At 45.3% G+C, this 19,008-nt stretch overlaps 1 protein-coding gene across 1 annotated transcript in view; it reads left to right on the top strand.

The window, feature by feature from the left end:
• Window positions 1-19,008, top strand: part of LOC139393228 (staphylococcal nuclease domain-containing protein 1-like) — a 334,741-nt gene that overhangs the window by 11,162 nt on the left and 304,571 nt on the right. The window contains exons 5-9 of the mRNA XM_071141677.1: window positions 799-959; window positions 1,878-1,969; window positions 2,876-3,034; window positions 3,352-3,458; window positions 6,109-6,199. Coding sequence (XP_070997778.1) covers window positions 799-959; window positions 1,878-1,969; window positions 2,876-3,034; window positions 3,352-3,458; window positions 6,109-6,199 — 610 coding nt within the window. The remainder of the gene's footprint in view (window positions 1-798; window positions 960-1,877; window positions 1,970-2,875; window positions 3,035-3,351; window positions 3,459-6,108; window positions 6,200-19,008) is intronic.

Below are 19,008 nucleotides of genomic sequence, written 5' to 3'. Positions count from 1 at the left end.
TGAGGGAGTTGTTGAGTGCCATGTTGTCTTCAAAGAGCCCTCTGATCTTTGTTAGAGGCCCAGTCTGACTATCAACAGGCTGAACCTGAAAGCTCATGCAGATGGAAGTGAAACTGGGGAGTTGAGTACTTGGCCATCTACCAGGTGTCTGAAACTCATGTTGGTGTTTAGGCAAATGGAGGAAGTTGTGGTGCCTAAAAAGTTTCCCCATGAATCTCCCTTTATGTTTTTGGTTGATCAACCATTGCCTATCCCCCAAGTATTACGTGGCCACTGGCCCTCGTGTCACAGCTAAATGCTAATTTTGTGGCTCTAGAAACACTGTTATTGAATTGGTGTGGCTCATGAAAGCATAACCATACATTTGGGAACCATTGCTCTTTTTGACCCTAATTTATCTGAAAGGATTTAAAAAGCACAACATAGCAGAAGTGTGTTGTATGTCCACCTAACCAGTCTCATCAGTTTAGCCTGAGGGGCGGTAGTAGAACTGTCAGTTCAGCTAGAACTGCTATCTAGTGGCCATGCAGTTCCAGGACTAACACACCCTGAGAGGCTGGCAGTTACCCCCTAAGGCCAAGCTGTTGATACAGAGAAGTGGACCAGTAACGAGAGGTTAGCATCAGTAGAGGTGTCACCTACTGATGCCCTAACAAGGCACTGTGCTGGGACTGGGCGCTGTGTCAGTAAAAATAACAATTTAAATTGTCTCTAAGATCGGTTCCACCTACTTTACTATAGTTTGAAACGTCAGCCTGTGTGTTATATACTAACCACTTCTTGTCTTGGTGTGTGTAGTCCAGATCAGGCTAGACTGTGTGACCTGGAGGACCAGGCCAAGGCCTCCAAGAAGGGCATGTGGACGGAGGGCGGCGGCACCAACACTGTACGCGACCTCAAGTACATAATCGAGAACCCCCGCAACTTCGTTGACTCCATGCACCAGAAACCTGTCAATGGTAGGGCTAACACACACTCATACACCTCATCATTCCTTTTTAGAAGCCCCTGTGTGCACACAACACACAGCTGCATAATCCACCGTTTTGGCTCGAGTTTACCCCCTCCGATGCCTCCATATCTATATCTGACCTGTAATGTCTCCCTAGATGGCACCTCGTGGGCTCATTATGTGACTTTCACCCCCTCTAATGCGTTTTTCTCCATTCTGTCCGCGCCACCGCAGCTAACAGCCACTCCCTTTAATTGAGTGGAGAAATGGTGCGGAAGGTTTTTCACCATTCAGCGAGACCGCCCCTGCTGTTTTTAAATGGGCAGTAGCAATCCAGCCGAATCACTTTAAATGTTCCCTTCATTGTGTTCCGGGGGCCTGGAATCAGAATACTAATTTCCCCGGTCTGGATTATGGCGGATCACCTCATCAGACTGCGTTCGTTCAGCCCCCAAACACCCAAAACACGATTTACAGATCAAATTTAGCTGGCTTTCACACCAAAAGTGATTTTTGGAGGTCAGGGCGACAACAGAAGAAGAGTGACAGAAGACATTCTGTAACCCACCAGAGCAGGATGTAATCAACATGTACTGTTAACACCCTCCATAGAGTAGAGGAATGAGGTGAAGGTCATCCTGTTGATGGATACATTTGACCACTGACTTTTAAGGCATAATACAGTATAGAACTGAATCCATAGAGATCCTATTTAAATGAGTGTCCTAATTCTATGAATCTACTGTAGCACTGGCTCTGTGTAGAACTGAGTCTGCTTTACTCTAAAGATGGTAGAACCTATAAAACTGAATGATGAGGTCATAGTAAAATGTTTCCCCTTGTGTAAACAGATGGTTTCATCGTATTAAAAGTTTAAATTGAATGTATGAATACTTTATTTCTGATCCTCGTCTCTCCTCCTCAGCCGTCATTGAGCACGTGCGCGACGGTAGTGTGGTCCGTGCCCTGCTCCTGCCCGACTACTACCTGGTCACGGTCATGCTCTCTGGGGTCAAGGTCAGTCTCTTTGATCGTACTGTGACCATAGGATATGTGCTTGTGTGTATGGTCAACTTTTATATCCTTTTATAGACTATAGCATATATTCCTTCTGATTTGATTAGCGAATATCCAGTAGTGTAAAATACTTAAGTAGTTTTTTGGGGTATCTGTACTTTACTATTTATATTTTTGACAACGTTTACTTTTACTTCACTACATTCCTAAAGACAATTATGTACTTTTTATGCCATACTTTTTCCCTGACACAAGTATATTTGAAACCAAATACCTTTAGTCTTTTACTCAAGTAATATTTTACTGGGTGACTTGAGTCATTTTCTATTAAGGTATCTATACTTTTACTCAAGTTTGACAATTGGGTACTTTTTCCACCACTGGGAATATCCCTATATGTTTCTGCAGGGGTTAACTAATCATACTACATCTATCACTTCCTGACTCATAAGGTATGTGAGATGGATGTGATGTTGGGGATTTTCCTTTGTTACTTCCCTATTTGTCCATCCATCTTTTTCTATGACTCAGAGTCTTTACCAACGGCCCACTGCAGATAACCAGTATTTCCCTTCTCACACCTAAGATGTTACAGCTGTTTGAAGCTGTTCTGTCTGCTTGGTGTTTTAGAGCCCAGTCTCCCAGCTCTGCTCTGTCTCCCATATCTAGTGTTTGTACTAGAAGGTCTATATGTTATTAGTGTCTCTAGTTTCTCAGATATGTACTCTATTTTCTGTATTCTCCTTCTTGGTCCTGTGTAGCTCAGTTGGTCAGAGTAATGCCAGGGTCGTGGGTTCCACTTCCGCTCTGGTCACATACGCAAATAAACGCACTCCCTGTACTAGAAGTTGCTTTGGATAAGGGTCTACTAAATGATATGTTACATTCTATATATCCTCTCTCCAGTGTCCGACGTTCAAGCGTGAGGCGGACGGCACGGAGTCGCCAGAGCCCTTCGCTGCCGAGGCCAAGTTCTTCACGGAGTCGCGTCTGCTCCAGAGGGACGTGCAGATCATCCTGGAGAGCTGCCCCAACCAGGTCATCCTGGGTACCGTCCTCCACCCGGTGAGACTGACTGACCCCTCGCCTATAACCCCTGAGCATTGTACTATACGCAAAGGCTGGTAGCTCGGACTGTCGCTGAAAGCCAGAGGGCGAGGAAGGATAATTTTGAACGTTGCGGAAGTCTGAGGTTGTTGCACTTAACTGTACTCAACCTCACATTGTATGAGGTTCTCTGAATGTGTGTGAGGGCAGGCAATGTATCTCTTTCTGTCCAGCTTACTCTGTTATCTTTGTTCCTCAATAGTAGTCAACTCTATAAATATTGTATCATATAAAGTATTGTACTTTATTCTATGTTCTTGTTGTTTCATCTCCAGAACGGGAACATCACAGAGCTGCTGCTGAAGGAAGGGTTCGCCCGCTGTGTGGACTGGTCCATGGCCGTCTACACCCAGGGGGCAGAGAAACTCCGGGCCGGAGAAAAGTCAGTCCCTTCCCCAACCAAAACCACTACCGCAACATACGTCACAACACGGTCAATCTGTGAATGTGACCACAACCATCGTTATCCTCAACCGTTTTATTATCCAACCAGTTAGGGCATGTGGTTAAGTGTGAATACTTTAGAAATGACTCATTTCTTTCTCATTTGAAGTGAGACTGACAACTTTGTCAGTGTGTTCTGACAAAGGTTTGATTGGAGGACACAATAGCATGCTCACCGGAAAATGGCTTGCAGTGTAAAATATATGCACACACACACACACAACCAACCGTTTGGGGTCACTTAGAAATGTTCTTGTTTTTGTCCATTAAAATAACATCAAATTGATCAGAAATACAGTGTAGACATTGTTAATGTTGTAAATGACTTTTGTAGCAGATCTTTTATGGAATATCTACATAGGAGTACAGTGGCCCATTATCAGCAACCATCACTCCAATGGCACGTTGTGTTAGCTAATCCAAGTTTATCATTTTAAAAGGCTAATTGATCCTTAGAAAACCCCTTTGCAATTATGTTAGCACAGCTGAAAACTGTTCTGATTTTGAAGAAGAAATAAAGCTGTTCTTTAGACTAGTTGAGTATCTGGAGCATTAGCATTTGTTGGTTTGATTACAGGCTCAAAATGGCCAGAAACAAAAAACTTTCCTCTGAAACTTGTCAGTCTAGTCCATGCGAGAAATTGGCAAGAAACTGAAGCTCTCGTACAACGCTGTGTACTACTCCCTTCACAGAACCGCGCAAACTGGCTCTAACCAAAATAGAAAGAGGAGTGGGAGGCCCTGGTGCACAACTGAGCAAGAGGACAAGTACATTAGTGTCTAGTTTGAGAAACAGATGCCTCACAAGTCCTCAACTGGCAGCTTAATTTAATAGTATCCGCAAAACACCGGTCTCAACGTCAACAATGAAGAGGCGACTGTGTTCTTTTTCCCATCTTAATCTTTTATTTTTATTGGCCAGTCTGAGATATTGTCTTTTTCTTTGCAACTCTGCCTAGAAGGCCAGCATCCCGGAGTCGCCTCTTCACTGTTGACTTTGAGACTGGTGTTTAGTCATTTACAACATTAACAATGTATTTCTGATCAATTTGATATTTTTTTAATGGACAATATTAGCTTTTCTTGCAAAAACAAGTTCATTTTTAAGTGATCCCAAACTTTTGAGTGTGTGTAGATTCTTATTTGAGAACTAACAATCACCGAAATAAAGGTTAGACAGAGAAAATTGCAAAAACAATGAATTTAGCATTGTTGATTTTATTATTATGTTTGAGCAAAGGAACACAGCATTAGCCATGGCAAAGTGCAGAGAATTGCAGGAATGTAGCTTTAAAACCGACCATGTTTCTCTCAGCTGCCATGCCCCATGCTACACCACCATGAGGCTCTTTTTGATCCAGAAAAAAACCTCTGAAATATCATGTAAGTTACGTACGTACTAATCAGGGAGTACCCCGAGGGAGGCAGGAAATTGAAATAATTGACCAGGCATAAATCAGTATTGTAGTTGGTCTGAATCCAGCACAGCTGGAGATGTGGAACTTTCACCCTCAGAATATCAATTGAGCCGTCTTTATCATTATCCTTAGTCTGAGTTGTTTTAGCATGGATTTGATTTCATATTCTGGTTTTAAACACATCATGAAAATGTTTAATATCAGATGATGGGAAGTGCTTATTTATTTTTATGTTGGCCTATTGCCTTGATATTTTTTACATATGAACGTGTATTTGTATGAATTTTTATAAGGAATTATATATATACTGAGCAAAAATATAAACGCAACATGTAAAGTGTTGGTCCCATGTTTCATGAGCTGAAATAAAAGATCCCAGGAATGTTCCATACGCACAAAGCTTTTCTCTAAAATGGTGTGCACAAATGTATTTACATCCTTGTTAGTGAGCTTTTCTCCTTTGCCATATAAAGAAGCTGATAATACAGCATGATCATTACACAGGTGCACCTTGTGCTGGGGACAAAAGGCCAATAAAATGTCCAGTTTTGTCACACAACACAATGCCACAGATGTCTCAAGTTTTGAGGGAGTGTTCTATTGCCATGGTGACTGCAGGAATGTCCACCACAGCTGTTGCCAGAGAATTGAATGTTAATTTCTCTACCATAAGCCACCTCCAACGTTGTTTTGAGAATTTGGCGGTACGTCTAACCGGCCTCGTAACCGCAGACCACGTGTAAACACGCCAGCCCAGGATCTCTGTAATAAAGCCCTTTAACAAGGTTCTCCAGTGGATGGGCCTGGCTCCCAAGTGGGTGGGCCTATGCCCACCCAGGGCTGCGCCCCTGCCCGGTCGTGAAATCCATAGATGAAGGCCTAATGAATTTATTTCAATTGACTGATTTCCTTCATATGAACTACAACTCAGCAAAATCATTGAAATTGTTGCATTTATATTTTGTTCAGTATATGAAATGATGTTTTGATATTTACTGAGAATTGTATGAAAGGATGTTTTCTCCACCTTCATTTTTCTTTTGAACAGATCTGCTTTTCACATTACCCAAGGTCGTCACATCTTCATTGATGATTCCTCTTCTGTTTGTTTCCTCTCCTCTTTTTGTTGACATATCCCCCTTCTAACTGAGTCATCCTTTTGTTTATTAGATCTGCTAAAGAACGTAAAGTGCGTATCTGGAAGGACTACGTAGCCCCCACAGCCAACATGGACCAGAAGGACAGGCAGTTTGTGGCCAAGGTAAGAAGACCCTGCATACTACACAGCTTCAAGGGGGTTAGGACTGGGGTTGCATTCCAATCCAAAAGGTCGTCCCCTTCCCTTCTTTCCTTGTTCACTCCCTTTCATGAATTTGGAAGTGAGTGACGGTAGAGGGAGAAGGAGATGCTTTCTTAATAGTACACAGTCTGTGTTCAATCCATGAGACTAACTTTGCTTTGGTTGTTAGGGGATGTTTCCCTGGCGCTACCTCCATGGCTGTGCTTACTGCAGTATTTCCACAACTGTTTATTTCATATTTTTGTCATAGCACTGCACCAAAAGCAGGACCAGTCCTTGAGAGCTCTGACAAAATATGTGCGCACCCCCCCCCCAACAAAAAAAGTCCCAGCACAGAGGTACAAAGAGGAAGGGCTTTAGCAGTAACCTTGAACACTTCCTCCCTAGCCAAATGACTGCAGAATTGCCTGCCGTTTCTCCAACGTTCCTAGAACGTTCCGGCTCCGCTCTGAGACACGGGACGGGATATTAGTTCTGGATGTTATTGGTATACGGCAGGATAAATGATTATTGTCTTAATATCACAGAGGAAACTGCCTTTGAATCCCAGACCTGGCCTTGTCAGAGTCCATTACTTCCTACTAAGTAAGACGGAGCCACAAATGGAGCTTCCAGTAATGTAGCTCGGCCTTATTGCTGTTATAAGAGGACACATTATAGCCTCTATTGTTTTAGTGTTACCCTTAAAGCTACAGTCTGTGATTTCAAAAACAGCAAAATCCTTTAAGAATAAAGGAATTTAAATGACCTTTTGAACAGCTTCCAAAATCCCAGACACTAGCTTTAAGTACTCCCAATATTCAGAAGTTAGGTGTCTTACATAGTTTGTCTGTTTATATTCTGAATTGAGCCTGCGGTATGGTTTTCCTTTGTCCAATCTATTTTCTTTAGGTTGACACACAAAGCAAGTTGATTTCATTCGCTGAAGTAGTAGCTTTTATGATCTGCTTAGATTTTTTTCAGATCCGTTAGCTGGACTTTTAAGTCCTTGAAATATTCACGGCTAGCCTTTGGTTACATAAAAGGTGTTGCTGTCGCTGCAATCTGCTTACAGAATGAGTTTGTGAAAGAAATCTACACACACGCAAAAACTAGCTACGTTAGTGCATTTTCCCCCTGAGTCAGAGAGAAGACTCTTGTGCTGAAAAAAAGGATCAAACATTTATGCATTGGCTTCGGCTGCCCTCAGATCTCCCTGAGTCCAGGGCAAGGAAGCTGACATGGGGGAGGAGTGAAGTGTGTAGAGGGAGAGGAATGGGGGAGAGAGAGATGGGGGGGGGGGGTAAAGGGGAGTGACAGATAGCGGGGTAGACGGACAGAAGTGATAAAGGAGGGAGGGGAGGGGGGTGGAATTGAGCATTTCCTTCCCTGTGCATTGTTTTTGCAGACAGGCAGGTTCAGTTCCCCAGTAGAGGGATGAGCCCTTGTGCTGGTTCCCAGCATGGTTCCCCATCTCTTCCTCCCCTCCTGCTGTTCTCAGAATAACACTGAGGCCCACCGCCTCAAGTCAGCAGCATGTTCGCAAATTTGTTTAGGGATTAGTGAATTATTGGGTTTCCTTTTTGAGGCAAGCCCCGTCGGCGACGCTGCGTTTGTTGTAAAATGTCACCTCGGCTTTTTCAAACTGCCATTGTTGACTACCTCCAAATGGTGTGGTGGGATAGATAGGTGTTGGTTTTGTGGCGACTTTCATCGTTCGGTGTTTTGTCACGTTGTCAGCTCCCTGAACTGTCATTGGCCAGTTGGGCTCGCTTAACATCCTCATTGGATTGTTTGGTTTGGGCACCTTGAATTCTCATTTGCTGACCTCTCTTTGTTCTATTGGTCCCATGATATTGCAGCCTGTCAACTTTCCTGTCATACTCTCATTCCCAGTCCTTCTCCCCTTTTCCCTCATTATTTTTCTGGGAAGGGATGGATAGAGTTCAGAGAGAGAGCAGCCCAGAAGGGTATCATACGAAGCAGGTTTGAGAAGTTGGCGAGCTAACTTTGGTCACTTCGGAGTTCAACTCGAGAGAACCAATAATACAAAAGTAACTCAACTTTTAGCCAGGTACGTTTCTATGGCAACAAATCCTGCTCCGGGGCAGGCTAACTCTGGGCTAAATCCATTTATCCTGAATGAAATGTCTGCTCTGCGAGCTAAGGACCAATGAAGTCAGATTCCCACTCTCTTGCAAAGATTTTATTTACTTTTTTAAATGTATTTTTTAAATAGTAATGTTAAAATATACCACAGAATGAATTTGAAACTTTATGCAATGTAACACTTTTGTATGACTTAATGAAAACATATTGATAGGCGTGTGGGGGAGTGGTTGTACATTGATAAGCACACCAAGGATAGCTTTAACGATATGTCATAAAGACGGCTTCTAAACCTCATTTCACACCATAGCCTGCTGAATTAGCAAGAATTCTGTTGTATATTCTTTGGGCACAAATTAAAATGTGGCACTAACTTGCCCATGGATTGTCTCAATGGAGAGTCTGGTGTTTGACTTGCTATGTGCGACATGCATGTGCAGTTACAAGCCTGTTAGTGGCAGGTGGACGAGCAATATCCATCGTCGTAGTACGGATGAAGCCTGACCTGGAATGTGACGCTAACTGAAGCTGGTTATCTTTAGAAAACCCTGAGTAAATCTAGCTCGCTTCATAGGATACCACTCCCATCCCCAGAGTCAAACCTGCTGACTCATCCCCCACTCTCTCATACCCCCTCTTTCTCACTAACCCTCTCTATCTCTCTCACCTTCTATTTCTCCTTCTCTCTCACATTGTCTCTGCTGGGACTGGTAGGTAGGCTACGTCCCAATAGGCTGAAACTGCCTCCTCTCTTCTTCCTCTGGTCTCCCTTGTGACCAGCTGCCCTGAGAGAGGACGTGGTGGATGAAAGTGATGTGGTGGAAGGCCTGTCTCCATCAGAGGCCTGTCACTGTCAAGGAGGGACAGGGGACAACTGGCTGCATGGCAATAGTCAGAAACACTTTCTCACATCAGTGTAGATGGTGAGGCCATTCTAGTGTTGTAAATGCCCTTTAAAGCTGCAATATGTCACTTTTTGGGTGACCTGACCACATTCACATTGAAATGTTAGTTCTAGATCTGTCATTCTCGTTGAAAGCAAGTCTAAGAAGCGGTAGATCAGTTCTATCTGTGCTATTTCTATGCTTCCTGTTAGTTTTTGCATCTTTTACTTTCGGTTCTGTACACAACCCAAAATATTGTATTTCAGCTGATGTAAAAGACATTTCGCAGCGGTTTAGATGGCACATTGATTCTCCACACTATAGTTGCCTGTTTTGTCAAATAAAAGGAAATTAACAGCCAGGAAATGGCGGAGTGATTTCTACATAGTTCATCTTTAAGAAAAGGATGGTATTCCTGAGTATTGGGTTAAAGACTGGACAATATCAGCTGCTTATCTGCAGGTTACTATTGACTAGGACCAACCTTCACATTAATTTACCCTAACAATGGAAGTGATGCCAATGTGACGATTTGTTTCTCGCACTTGTATGCCAGAGTAGGGCTATCTGCACACCTGATGACGTAGCTGCTGCATGTGTAGAGGCAAGAGAGGAGTACTCTGCATTTGATGCAGTACTGCACTTCTTTTCACACCTATATACCTATACATTATTGGTGTTGCTGTGTCACATCACCACCAGTCTTTTTAAAACGAGATGAATGACAAGTAAATGCAGTGGTCCTGATATGTATCCTGGACAATGCAGATGTCATGCTAGTAGTGGCCACCAGGTGACAGCACCTCTCTACCACCAGGGTCTGTTCTAAGTGCAGGGTTCTCCAACCTTTTCTAGCATGAGCCACTTAATAAAAAATCAAAAAATGGAGCTGTTTTTTTCCCCTTCTAGCTTCCCAATAGGTCTGTTCTTCTCCTCTCCCCTGCAACTCTTCTCCGTGTCCTTAGTACACTACTTTCTCCTGTACACCGTTTTCTGTCAATATACCTGGTAAAATATGGGGGGGCAGATGTAAATGTTTTGTCTGCATTACAGACGGCTATATCGGTCCACTAATACAGGACTAGTAAAGGCCCAGTGCGCTACTTTTGTGAAAAAAATAGAGCATTTAGTATTTTTACAGATTTTTCAGTGGGGAGCTGCAGCACCCTCAGCACCACTCCTTCCTGTGACTATGACTGCTGCTGATCATTTCATTATGAAGTTTGCAAATAATAAATACAAATTATATACTCGGGTGGCAGGGTAGCCTAGTGGTTAGAGCGTTGGACTAGTAACCGAAAGGTTGCAAGTTCGAATCCCCGAGCTGATAAGGTGCCGTTCTGCCCCTGAACAGGCAGTGTCCACTGTTCCTAGGCCGTCATTGAAAATAAGAATTTGTTCTTAACTGACTTTTCTAGTTAAATAAAGGTAAAAAAATATATATATACTACCTTGCAGTTAACATTTAGTTGAGAAGGTTTTGGGGAAAGTATTTGTCAACCCACCAAACAATCATCACGTCAACTGGCCACACACAGAGTGATAGACACAAACACGCACCAGACGGAGGCAATGTTGCTTGATACTTTGGCAGTTATTGTTAGCTGAGACTCATATTAAACATATCCAATCCAAAATGAAATCTAGACTCGGCTTCCTATTTCGCAACAAAGCCTCATTCACGCACGCCGCCAAACATACCCTCGTAAAACTGACCATCCTACCGATCCTTGAATTCTTCGGCGATGTCATTCACAAAATAGACTCCAACACTCAACTGGATGCAGTCTATCACAGTGCCATCTGTTTTGTCACCAAAGCCCCATATACTACCCACCACTGCGACCTGTCTGCTCTCGTTTGCTGGCCCTTGCTTCATATTCGTTGCCAAACCCACTGGCTCCAGGTCATCTATAAGTCTATGCTAGTTAAAGCTCCGCCTTATCTCAGCTCACTGGTCACCATAGCAACACCAACCCGTAGCACGTGCTCCAGCAGGTATATCTCACTGGTCATCCCCAAAGCCTACACCTGCTTTGGCCGCCTTTCCTTCCAGTTCTATGCTGCCAGTGACTGGAACGAATTGCAAAAATCGCTGAAGCTGGAGACTTACATTTCCCTCACTAGCTTTAAACATCAGCTATCTGAGTAGCTGACTGATCGCTGCAGCTGTGCATAGTCCAACTGCAAATAGCCCATCTATCTACCTCATCCCCATATTGTTTTTATTAAATGTACATTTCTGCCCTTTTGCACACCAGTATTTCTACTTGCAAATCTATCACTCCAGTGTTAATTTGCTGAATTGTAATTACTTTGCTACTATGGCCTATTTATTGCCTTCTCACACCATTTGCACACACTGTATATAGACGTTCTTTTTTTCTATTGTGCTATTGTCTGAACGGTTGTTTGTAACTCTGTGGTTTGTGTCGCACTGCTTGGCCAGGTTGCAGTTGTAAATGAGAACTTGTCCTCAACTGGCCTGCCTGGTTAAATAAAGGTGGAGAAAAGGGTTTGAGTGTTTAAGCCATAGTGGTTAACCATTGGTGGGATAATGTCAGTGCTGCGTTAGATAGTAGCTGGGAGCTTGCGGTGTCGGAGACCTGAGATTTGTTTATGACAGTTTGTGATGTAACGCATGAATAATTTCATATACTTTGGGAATTGTTTGGCGAGCTACTAGTAGCTGGTGATCGACCTTTTGTAGACCACTGGCCTAGAGTGACTCAGCCTGGACATACCTCTTGTTGGCATCCACACAGAGTCGAAATGCTCACTTTCTCTTTCGCTCTCTCTGTGTATTTCTCTCTGTCCTTTCTCTATATCGCTCTCTCTGTATTTCTGTCCTTTCTCTCTGCATCTCTCTCTGTATTTCTCTGTCCTTTCTCTCTGTATTTCTCTGTCCTTTCTCTCTGTATTTCTCTGTCCTTTCTCTCTGTATTTCTCTGTCCTTTCTCTCTGTATTTTTCTGTCCTTTCTCTCTGTATTTCTCTCTGTCCTTTCTCTATATCGCTCTCTCTGTATTTCTGTCCTTTCTCTCTGCATCTCTCTCTGTATTTCTCTGTCCTTTCTCTCTGTATTTCTCTGTTCTTTCTCTCTGCATCTCTCTCTCTGTATTTCTTTGTTCTTTCTCTCTGTATTTCTGTCCTTTCTCTCTGCATCTCTCTCTCTGTATTTCTCTGTCCTTTCTCTCTGCATCTCTCTCTCTCTCTCTGTATTTCTCTGTCCTTTCTCTCTGCATCTCTCTGTATTTCTCTGTCCTTTCTCTCTGCATCTCTCTGTATTTCTCTGTCCTTTCTCTCTGCATTTCTCTGTCCTTTCTCTCTGCATCTCTCTGTATTTCTCTGTCCTTTCTCTCTGCATCTCTCTGTATTTCTCTGTCCTTTCTCTCTGCATCTCTCTGTATTTCTCTGTCCTTTCTCTCTACATCTCTCTCTCTCTGTATTTCTCTGTCCTTTCTCTCTGTATTTCTCTGTCCTTTCTCTCTACATCTCTCTCTAATAATTACCCAGTCTAAATGTGCTGGCCAGCCATTTTCTGCTTCTCTTAACATAACTGTTGATTTATTTATTTGGGGAGAAAGGAAGGAGACTTACATTTTATTTTGTGGTGCCAGAGCTAGAGAACAACCTTGTTACAATGTTGAGGAGTGTGTAGGTTGGTACAACAGATTAGATTTTTTGGAAATGGAGAGATGGGCAGTGTAGCGCTTCAAGTCCCCCGCACTGGGACCATGGGACTGAGGTGTTAGGAGTCCTCTCTCTGTCTGTGTGTTGTGTATGTGGGCAAGTTAATTTCTCCCTCCGTCCCCAACGGTAAAACTATTTGCAGATGTATTATTTCTTACGTCTGCCTCCCCTCTTCTCTCCCCCCAGTCAGCTTTGGGACTAACTGAGCATCTCAGAATGCCTCGAGGGAGGTGCTTATGTGTTCAGGATTTCTCTAAACTTGGTCTAGCTCCAAGCCCGATTCCCAATAGCCTCCCACACAAGCTTGACTGGTATCCAAGAGTGGTTGTCTCCCATGTATATCTCAGCAATTGGGGCCTGTTCAAATACTAGTCATCCTTCCCTCATCCTTCCTTCTCTTAAACAGTGTAAGATCTGATGGGGTTGCATCATTGATCCGACCAAGTGTGTGTGACCCGTGCGTGTGTGCTAACTTCCAAGTGAGCTTCATATGTTTGCCCACCCTTCCAAGTGTGCCTGATGTACAGCCCATGTTTGCTGTGTATGTCACAGGTAGGCCTGAGTGGGTGAGTTTGTGCCTTTCCCAAGTGATCTTGATGTACAGCCCATGTTTGCTGTGTATGTCACAGGTAGGCCTGAGTGGGTGTGTTTGTGCCTTTCCCAAGTGATCTTGATGTACAGCCCATTTTTGTTTATATCACACATTGATCTCTCTGTGTGGGCGGGTGGGCCTAAACTTGTCCACTGTTCCCCAGCTGAGCTTGAAGTAGACTTCATGTTTGTGTGTGAATGTCACAAGTGGGTCTGTCAGTCATTTCTCTTTGTTTTGGCAGCCGTCCTCTTCCTCTCCCTCTCTCCAGTCCCAACACACACACACACACACACTCTCTCTCTCCTCTCTCTCTCTCTCTCTTTCTCTCCTCTCTCCTCTCTCCTCTCTCTCCTCTCTCTCCTCTCTCTCCTCTCTCTCCTCTCTCTCCTCTCTCTCTCCTCTCTCTCTCCTCTCTCTCTCTTCTCTCTCTCTTCTCTCTCTCCTCTCTCTCCCCTCTCTCTCTCCTCTCTCTCTCCTCTCTCTCTCCTCTCTCTCTCCTCTCTCTCTCCTCTCTCTCTCCTCTCTCTCTCCTCTCTCTCTCCTCTCTCTCTTCCCTCTCTCTTCCCTCTCTCTCCTCTCTCTCCTCTCTCTCCTCTCTCTCCTCTCTCTCCTCTCTCTCCTCTCTCTCTCCTCTCTCTCTCTTCTCTCTCTTCTCTCTCTTCTCTCTCTCTCTCTTCTCCCCCCCCCCTTCTGCGTCAGAGAGGAAAAAACATTTTCACTGGAGTGGGATGGATCAGTCACGGTGCTAATCCTGACTGATGTCCATCTCTCTGTTCCCCCTCCTTCTCTCGCGGGAATCCCCTCCATGTGGAATGTGTGAATATACAATTGTCAGACTTGTGTGTGTTTGAGGCTGGAACTGTGGAACAAACAGTTTAGCAGACGTTAAAAGGACTGGCAATGGATCAATGTGATGCTCTACAATGTGTGATGATGCAGAGATAATTGTGACAGTAGGATGTATAGTTTCAGTGTCTTTCTACAATGTTTGGATGGTACATTTTGTCGTGTTGTATTACATAATGTTATTGTTTATCTAAAAGTCATCACAAAACGGCCATGTTAATAATCGTTCATTATAATATACTTGACTTCTCCCACAATTGCAATGTGAATATATTAAGGTCGTTCAGTACGTGGAGTGGTGCTGTAGATTACACCTCTTCTCTCCCTCTGCTCTGTAGATTACACCTCGTCTCTCCCTCTGCTCTGTAGATTACACCTCGTCTCTCCCTCTGCTCTGTAGATTACACCTCTTCTCTCCCTCTGCTCTGTAGATTACACCTCTTCTCTCCCTCTGCTCTGTAGATTACACCTCTTCTCTCCCTCTGCTCTGTAGATTACACCTCTTCTCTCCCTCTGCTCTGTAGATTACACCTCTTCTCTCCCTCTGCTCTGTAGATTACACCTCTTCTCTCCCTCTGCTCTGTAGATTACACCTCTTCTCTCCCTCTGCTCTGTAGATTACACCTCTTCTCTCCCTCTGCTCTGTAGATTACACCTCTTCTCTCCCTCTGCTCTGTAGATTACACCTCTTCTCTCCCTCTGCTCTGTAGATTACACCTATTCTCTCCCTCTGCTCTGTAGATTACACCTCTTCTCTCCCTCTGCTCTGTAGATCACACCTCGTCTCTCCCTCTGCTCTGCTGTGTAGCTCCAGTATGTGGTGCTGTAGACTGACTTTATTCATAGTGATGTACATATCTACTAGGGCTGGGTGATAAATCAATAATTATCGAGGTAATTACTTCCCTCAATAACCATATAAAAACATTTAGATTCATTTTCGAAAATGTCGATATAGAATAATTAGGTACAACAGTCCATTTGACGCACCTCTGACGCAGCAGGAACGTGCGGAGAAGTGACAATATGCACGTGGAGAGGTACACGCCCACTAAAAACCACTTAGCACCTGGAGTGATGGAGTCGCCACTATTAACCAGGAAAAATGAGTGATGTATGCAGACACAGTGGCAGTGATAGCCATGGAGAAGGAGCAGCTTCCAACAAAGAAATTAATGATTTTAAAGGGTTTCAGTCATTTGGAAGTGGTTTGGCTTTTTGAAGTCCGACAAAGAGCAGTGTTCGGTGCAAATTGTGCCGTAGACAGGTGGCTACGAAGTCTGGTAATACGACAAACATTTTTCAACATCTGAAGCAAAATCACTCTTTGGAACATGCAGGGAGTTTGAGTTTGAGCCACGGTATTGATAAACGCCCCTCAAGCACCAGCCAATCTAGGGATGTTTGAGTTTGCAGCACGGTGTTTATAAACGCCCCTCTAGCACCAGCCAATCTAGGGATGTTTGAGTTTGCAGCACGGTGTTGATAAACGCCCCTCTAGCACCAGCCAATCTAGGGATGTTTGAGTTTGCAGCACGGTGTTGATAAACGCCCCTCTAGCACCAGCCAATCTAGGGATGTTTGAGTTTGCAGCACGGTGTTGATAAACGCCCCTCTAGCACCAGCCAATCTAGGGATGTTTGAGTTTGCTCCACGGTGTTGATAAACGCCCCTCTAGCACCAGCCAATCTAGGGATGTTTGAGTTTGCTCCACGGTGTTGATAAATGCCCCTCTAGCACCAGCCAATCTAGGGATGTTTGAGTTTGCTCCACGGTGTTGATAAACGCCCCTCTAGCACCAGCCAATCTAGGGATGTTTGAGTTTGCTCCACGGTGTTGATAAACGCCCCTCTAGCACCAGCCAATCTAGGGATGTTTGCCCGAAGCAGTCAACACTGACAGCGTTTATGACCTACAAGCAAATAACGAAAAGACAGACATCACAAATGCTATTATGCATTGCATTGCTAAGGATATGCTACCAATTAGCACAGTCAAAAAGGAAGGTTTCAAGAGGCTTATCAATTTAATTGACCCCAGGTACGTGCTCCCTGGCCACAAACGTGGAACAATTTTGCTTAAAGTATCATTTTGTGTAGCTCACATAATGAAAACAAATGTAACCTTTATTTAACTAGTCAAGTCAGTTAAGAACAACTTCTTATTTACAATTACAACCCACTGTTCCCCAGTAGGCCAACTGCTTTGTTCAGGGGTAGAATGACAGATTTTTACCTTGTCAGCTCAGGGATTCCATCTAGCAACCTTTTGGTTACTGGCCCAACGCTCTAACTACTAGGCTACCTGCTGGTTACTGGCCCTACACTCTAACCACTAGGCTACCTGCTGGTTACTGGCCCAACGCTCTAACCACTAGGCTACCTGCTGGTTACTGGCCCTACACTCTAACCACTAGGCTACCTGCTGGTTACTGTCCCAACGCTCTAACCACTAGGCTACCTGCTGGTTACTGGCCCAACACTCTAACTACTAGGCTACCTGCTGGTTACCGGCCCAACGCTCTAACCACTAGGCTACCTGCTGGTTACTGCCCCAATGCTCTATCCACTAGACTACCTGCTGGTTACTGGCCCCACGCTCTAACCACTAGGCTACCTGCCGCCCCTACGCTCTAACCACTAGGCTACCTGCCGCCCCTACACTCTAACCACTAGGCTACCTGCCGCCCCTACACTCTAACCACTAGGCTACCTGCCGCCCCTACGCTCTAACCACTAGGCTACCTGCTGCTCCAACGCTCTAACCACTAGGCTACCTGCCGCCCCAACGCTCTAACCACTAGGCTACCTGCCGCCCCTACACTCTAACCAGTAGGCTACCTGCCGCCCCTACACTCTAACCACTAGGCTACCTGCTGCCCCAACGCTCTAACCACTAGGCTACCTGCCGCCCCTACACTCTAACCACTAGGCTACCTGCCGCCCCTACGCTCTAACCACTAGGCTACCTGCCGCCCCTACACTCTAACCAGTAGGCTACCTGCCGCCCCTACACTCTAACCACTAGGCTACCTGCTGCCCCAACGCTCTAACCACTAGGCTACCTGCCGCCCCTACACTCTAACCACTAGGCTACCTGCCGCCCCTACGCTCTAACCACTAGGCTACCTGCTGCCCCAACGCTCTAACCACTAGGCTACCTGCTGCCCCTACACTCTAACCACTAGGCTACCTGCCGCCCCTACACTCTAACCACTAGGCTACCTGCCGCCCCAACGCTCTAACCACTAGGCTACCTGCCGCCCCTACGCTCTAACCACTAGGCTACCTGCCGCCCCTACACTCTAACCACTAGGCTACCTGCCGCCCCTACACTCTAACCACTAGGCTACCTGCCGCCCCTACACTCTAACCACTAGGCTACCTGCCGCCCCTACACTCTAACCACTAGGCTACCTGCCGCCCCTACACTCTAACCACTAGGCTACCTGCCGCCCCTACACTCTAACCACTAGGCTACCTGCCACCCCTACACTCTAACCACTAGGCTACCTGCCACCCCTACACTCTAACCACTAGGCTACCTGCCGCCCCTACACTCTAACCACTAGGCTACCTGCTGCCCCAACGCTCTAACCACTAGGCTACCTGCCGCCCCTACGCTCTAACCACTAGGCTACCTGCCGCCCCTACACTCTAACCACTAGGCTACCTGCCGCCCCTACACTCTAACCACTAGGCTACCTGCCGCCCCTACACTCTAACCACTAGGCTACCTGCCGCCCCTACACTCTAACCACTAGGCTACCTGCCGCCCCTACACTCTAACCACTAGGCTACCTGCCGCCCCTACACTCTAACCACTAGGCTACCTGCCGCCCCTACACTCTAACCACTAGGCTACCTGCCGCCCCTACACTCTAACCACTAGGCTACCTGCCGCCCATACACTCTAACCACTAGGCTACCTGCCGCCCCTACACTCTAACCACTAGGCTACCTGCCGCCCCTACACTCTAACCACTAGGCTACCTGCCGCCCATACACTCTAACCAGTAGGCTACCTGCCGCCCCTACACTCTAACCACTAGGCTACCTGCCACCCATACACTCTAACCACTACCTGCCCAGTGGTTTGTTCAGGCATTAGGCTACCTGCCGCCCCTACACTCTAACCACTACCTGCCCAGTGGTTTGTTCAGGCATTAGGCTACCTGCCGCCCCTACACTCTAACCACTAGGCTACCTGCCGCCCATACACTCTAACCAGTAGGCTACCTGCCGCCCCTACACTCTAACCACTAGGCTACCTGCCGCCCATACACTCTAACCACTACCTGCCCAGTGGTTTGTTCAGGCATTAGGCTACCTGCCGCCCCTACACTCTAACCACTACCTGCCCAGTGGTTTGTTCAGGCATTAGGCATTCTTGAGTCTGAAGCAGATATGCACCTTTTTAACATTATTTGATTAATATCGTGATAATTATGGATATCGAATGAAAAAATATATAGATATTGTGATAATTGATTTGCCATGTCGCCCAGCCCTAATATCTACCTCAATTACCATGTTCCTCAGCGTGTTGACTCAGTACTGTTCCTCTGTGTATAGAGCCAAGTTATTTATTCTGTGTATAGAGCCAAGTTACTGTTCCTCAGCATGTTGACTCAGTACTGTTACTCTGTGTATAGAGCCAAGTTACTGT

Source organism: Oncorhynchus clarkii, chromosome 33, assembly GCF_045791955.1.
Source record: "Oncorhynchus clarkii lewisi isolate Uvic-CL-2024 chromosome 33, UVic_Ocla_1.0, whole genome shotgun sequence".
Lineage (NCBI taxonomy): Eukaryota > Metazoa > Chordata > Actinopteri > Salmoniformes > Salmonidae > Oncorhynchus > Oncorhynchus clarkii.
The sequence above is the reverse complement of the archived record's forward strand: the minus strand, read 5'-3'. Positions and strand labels throughout refer to the sequence as shown.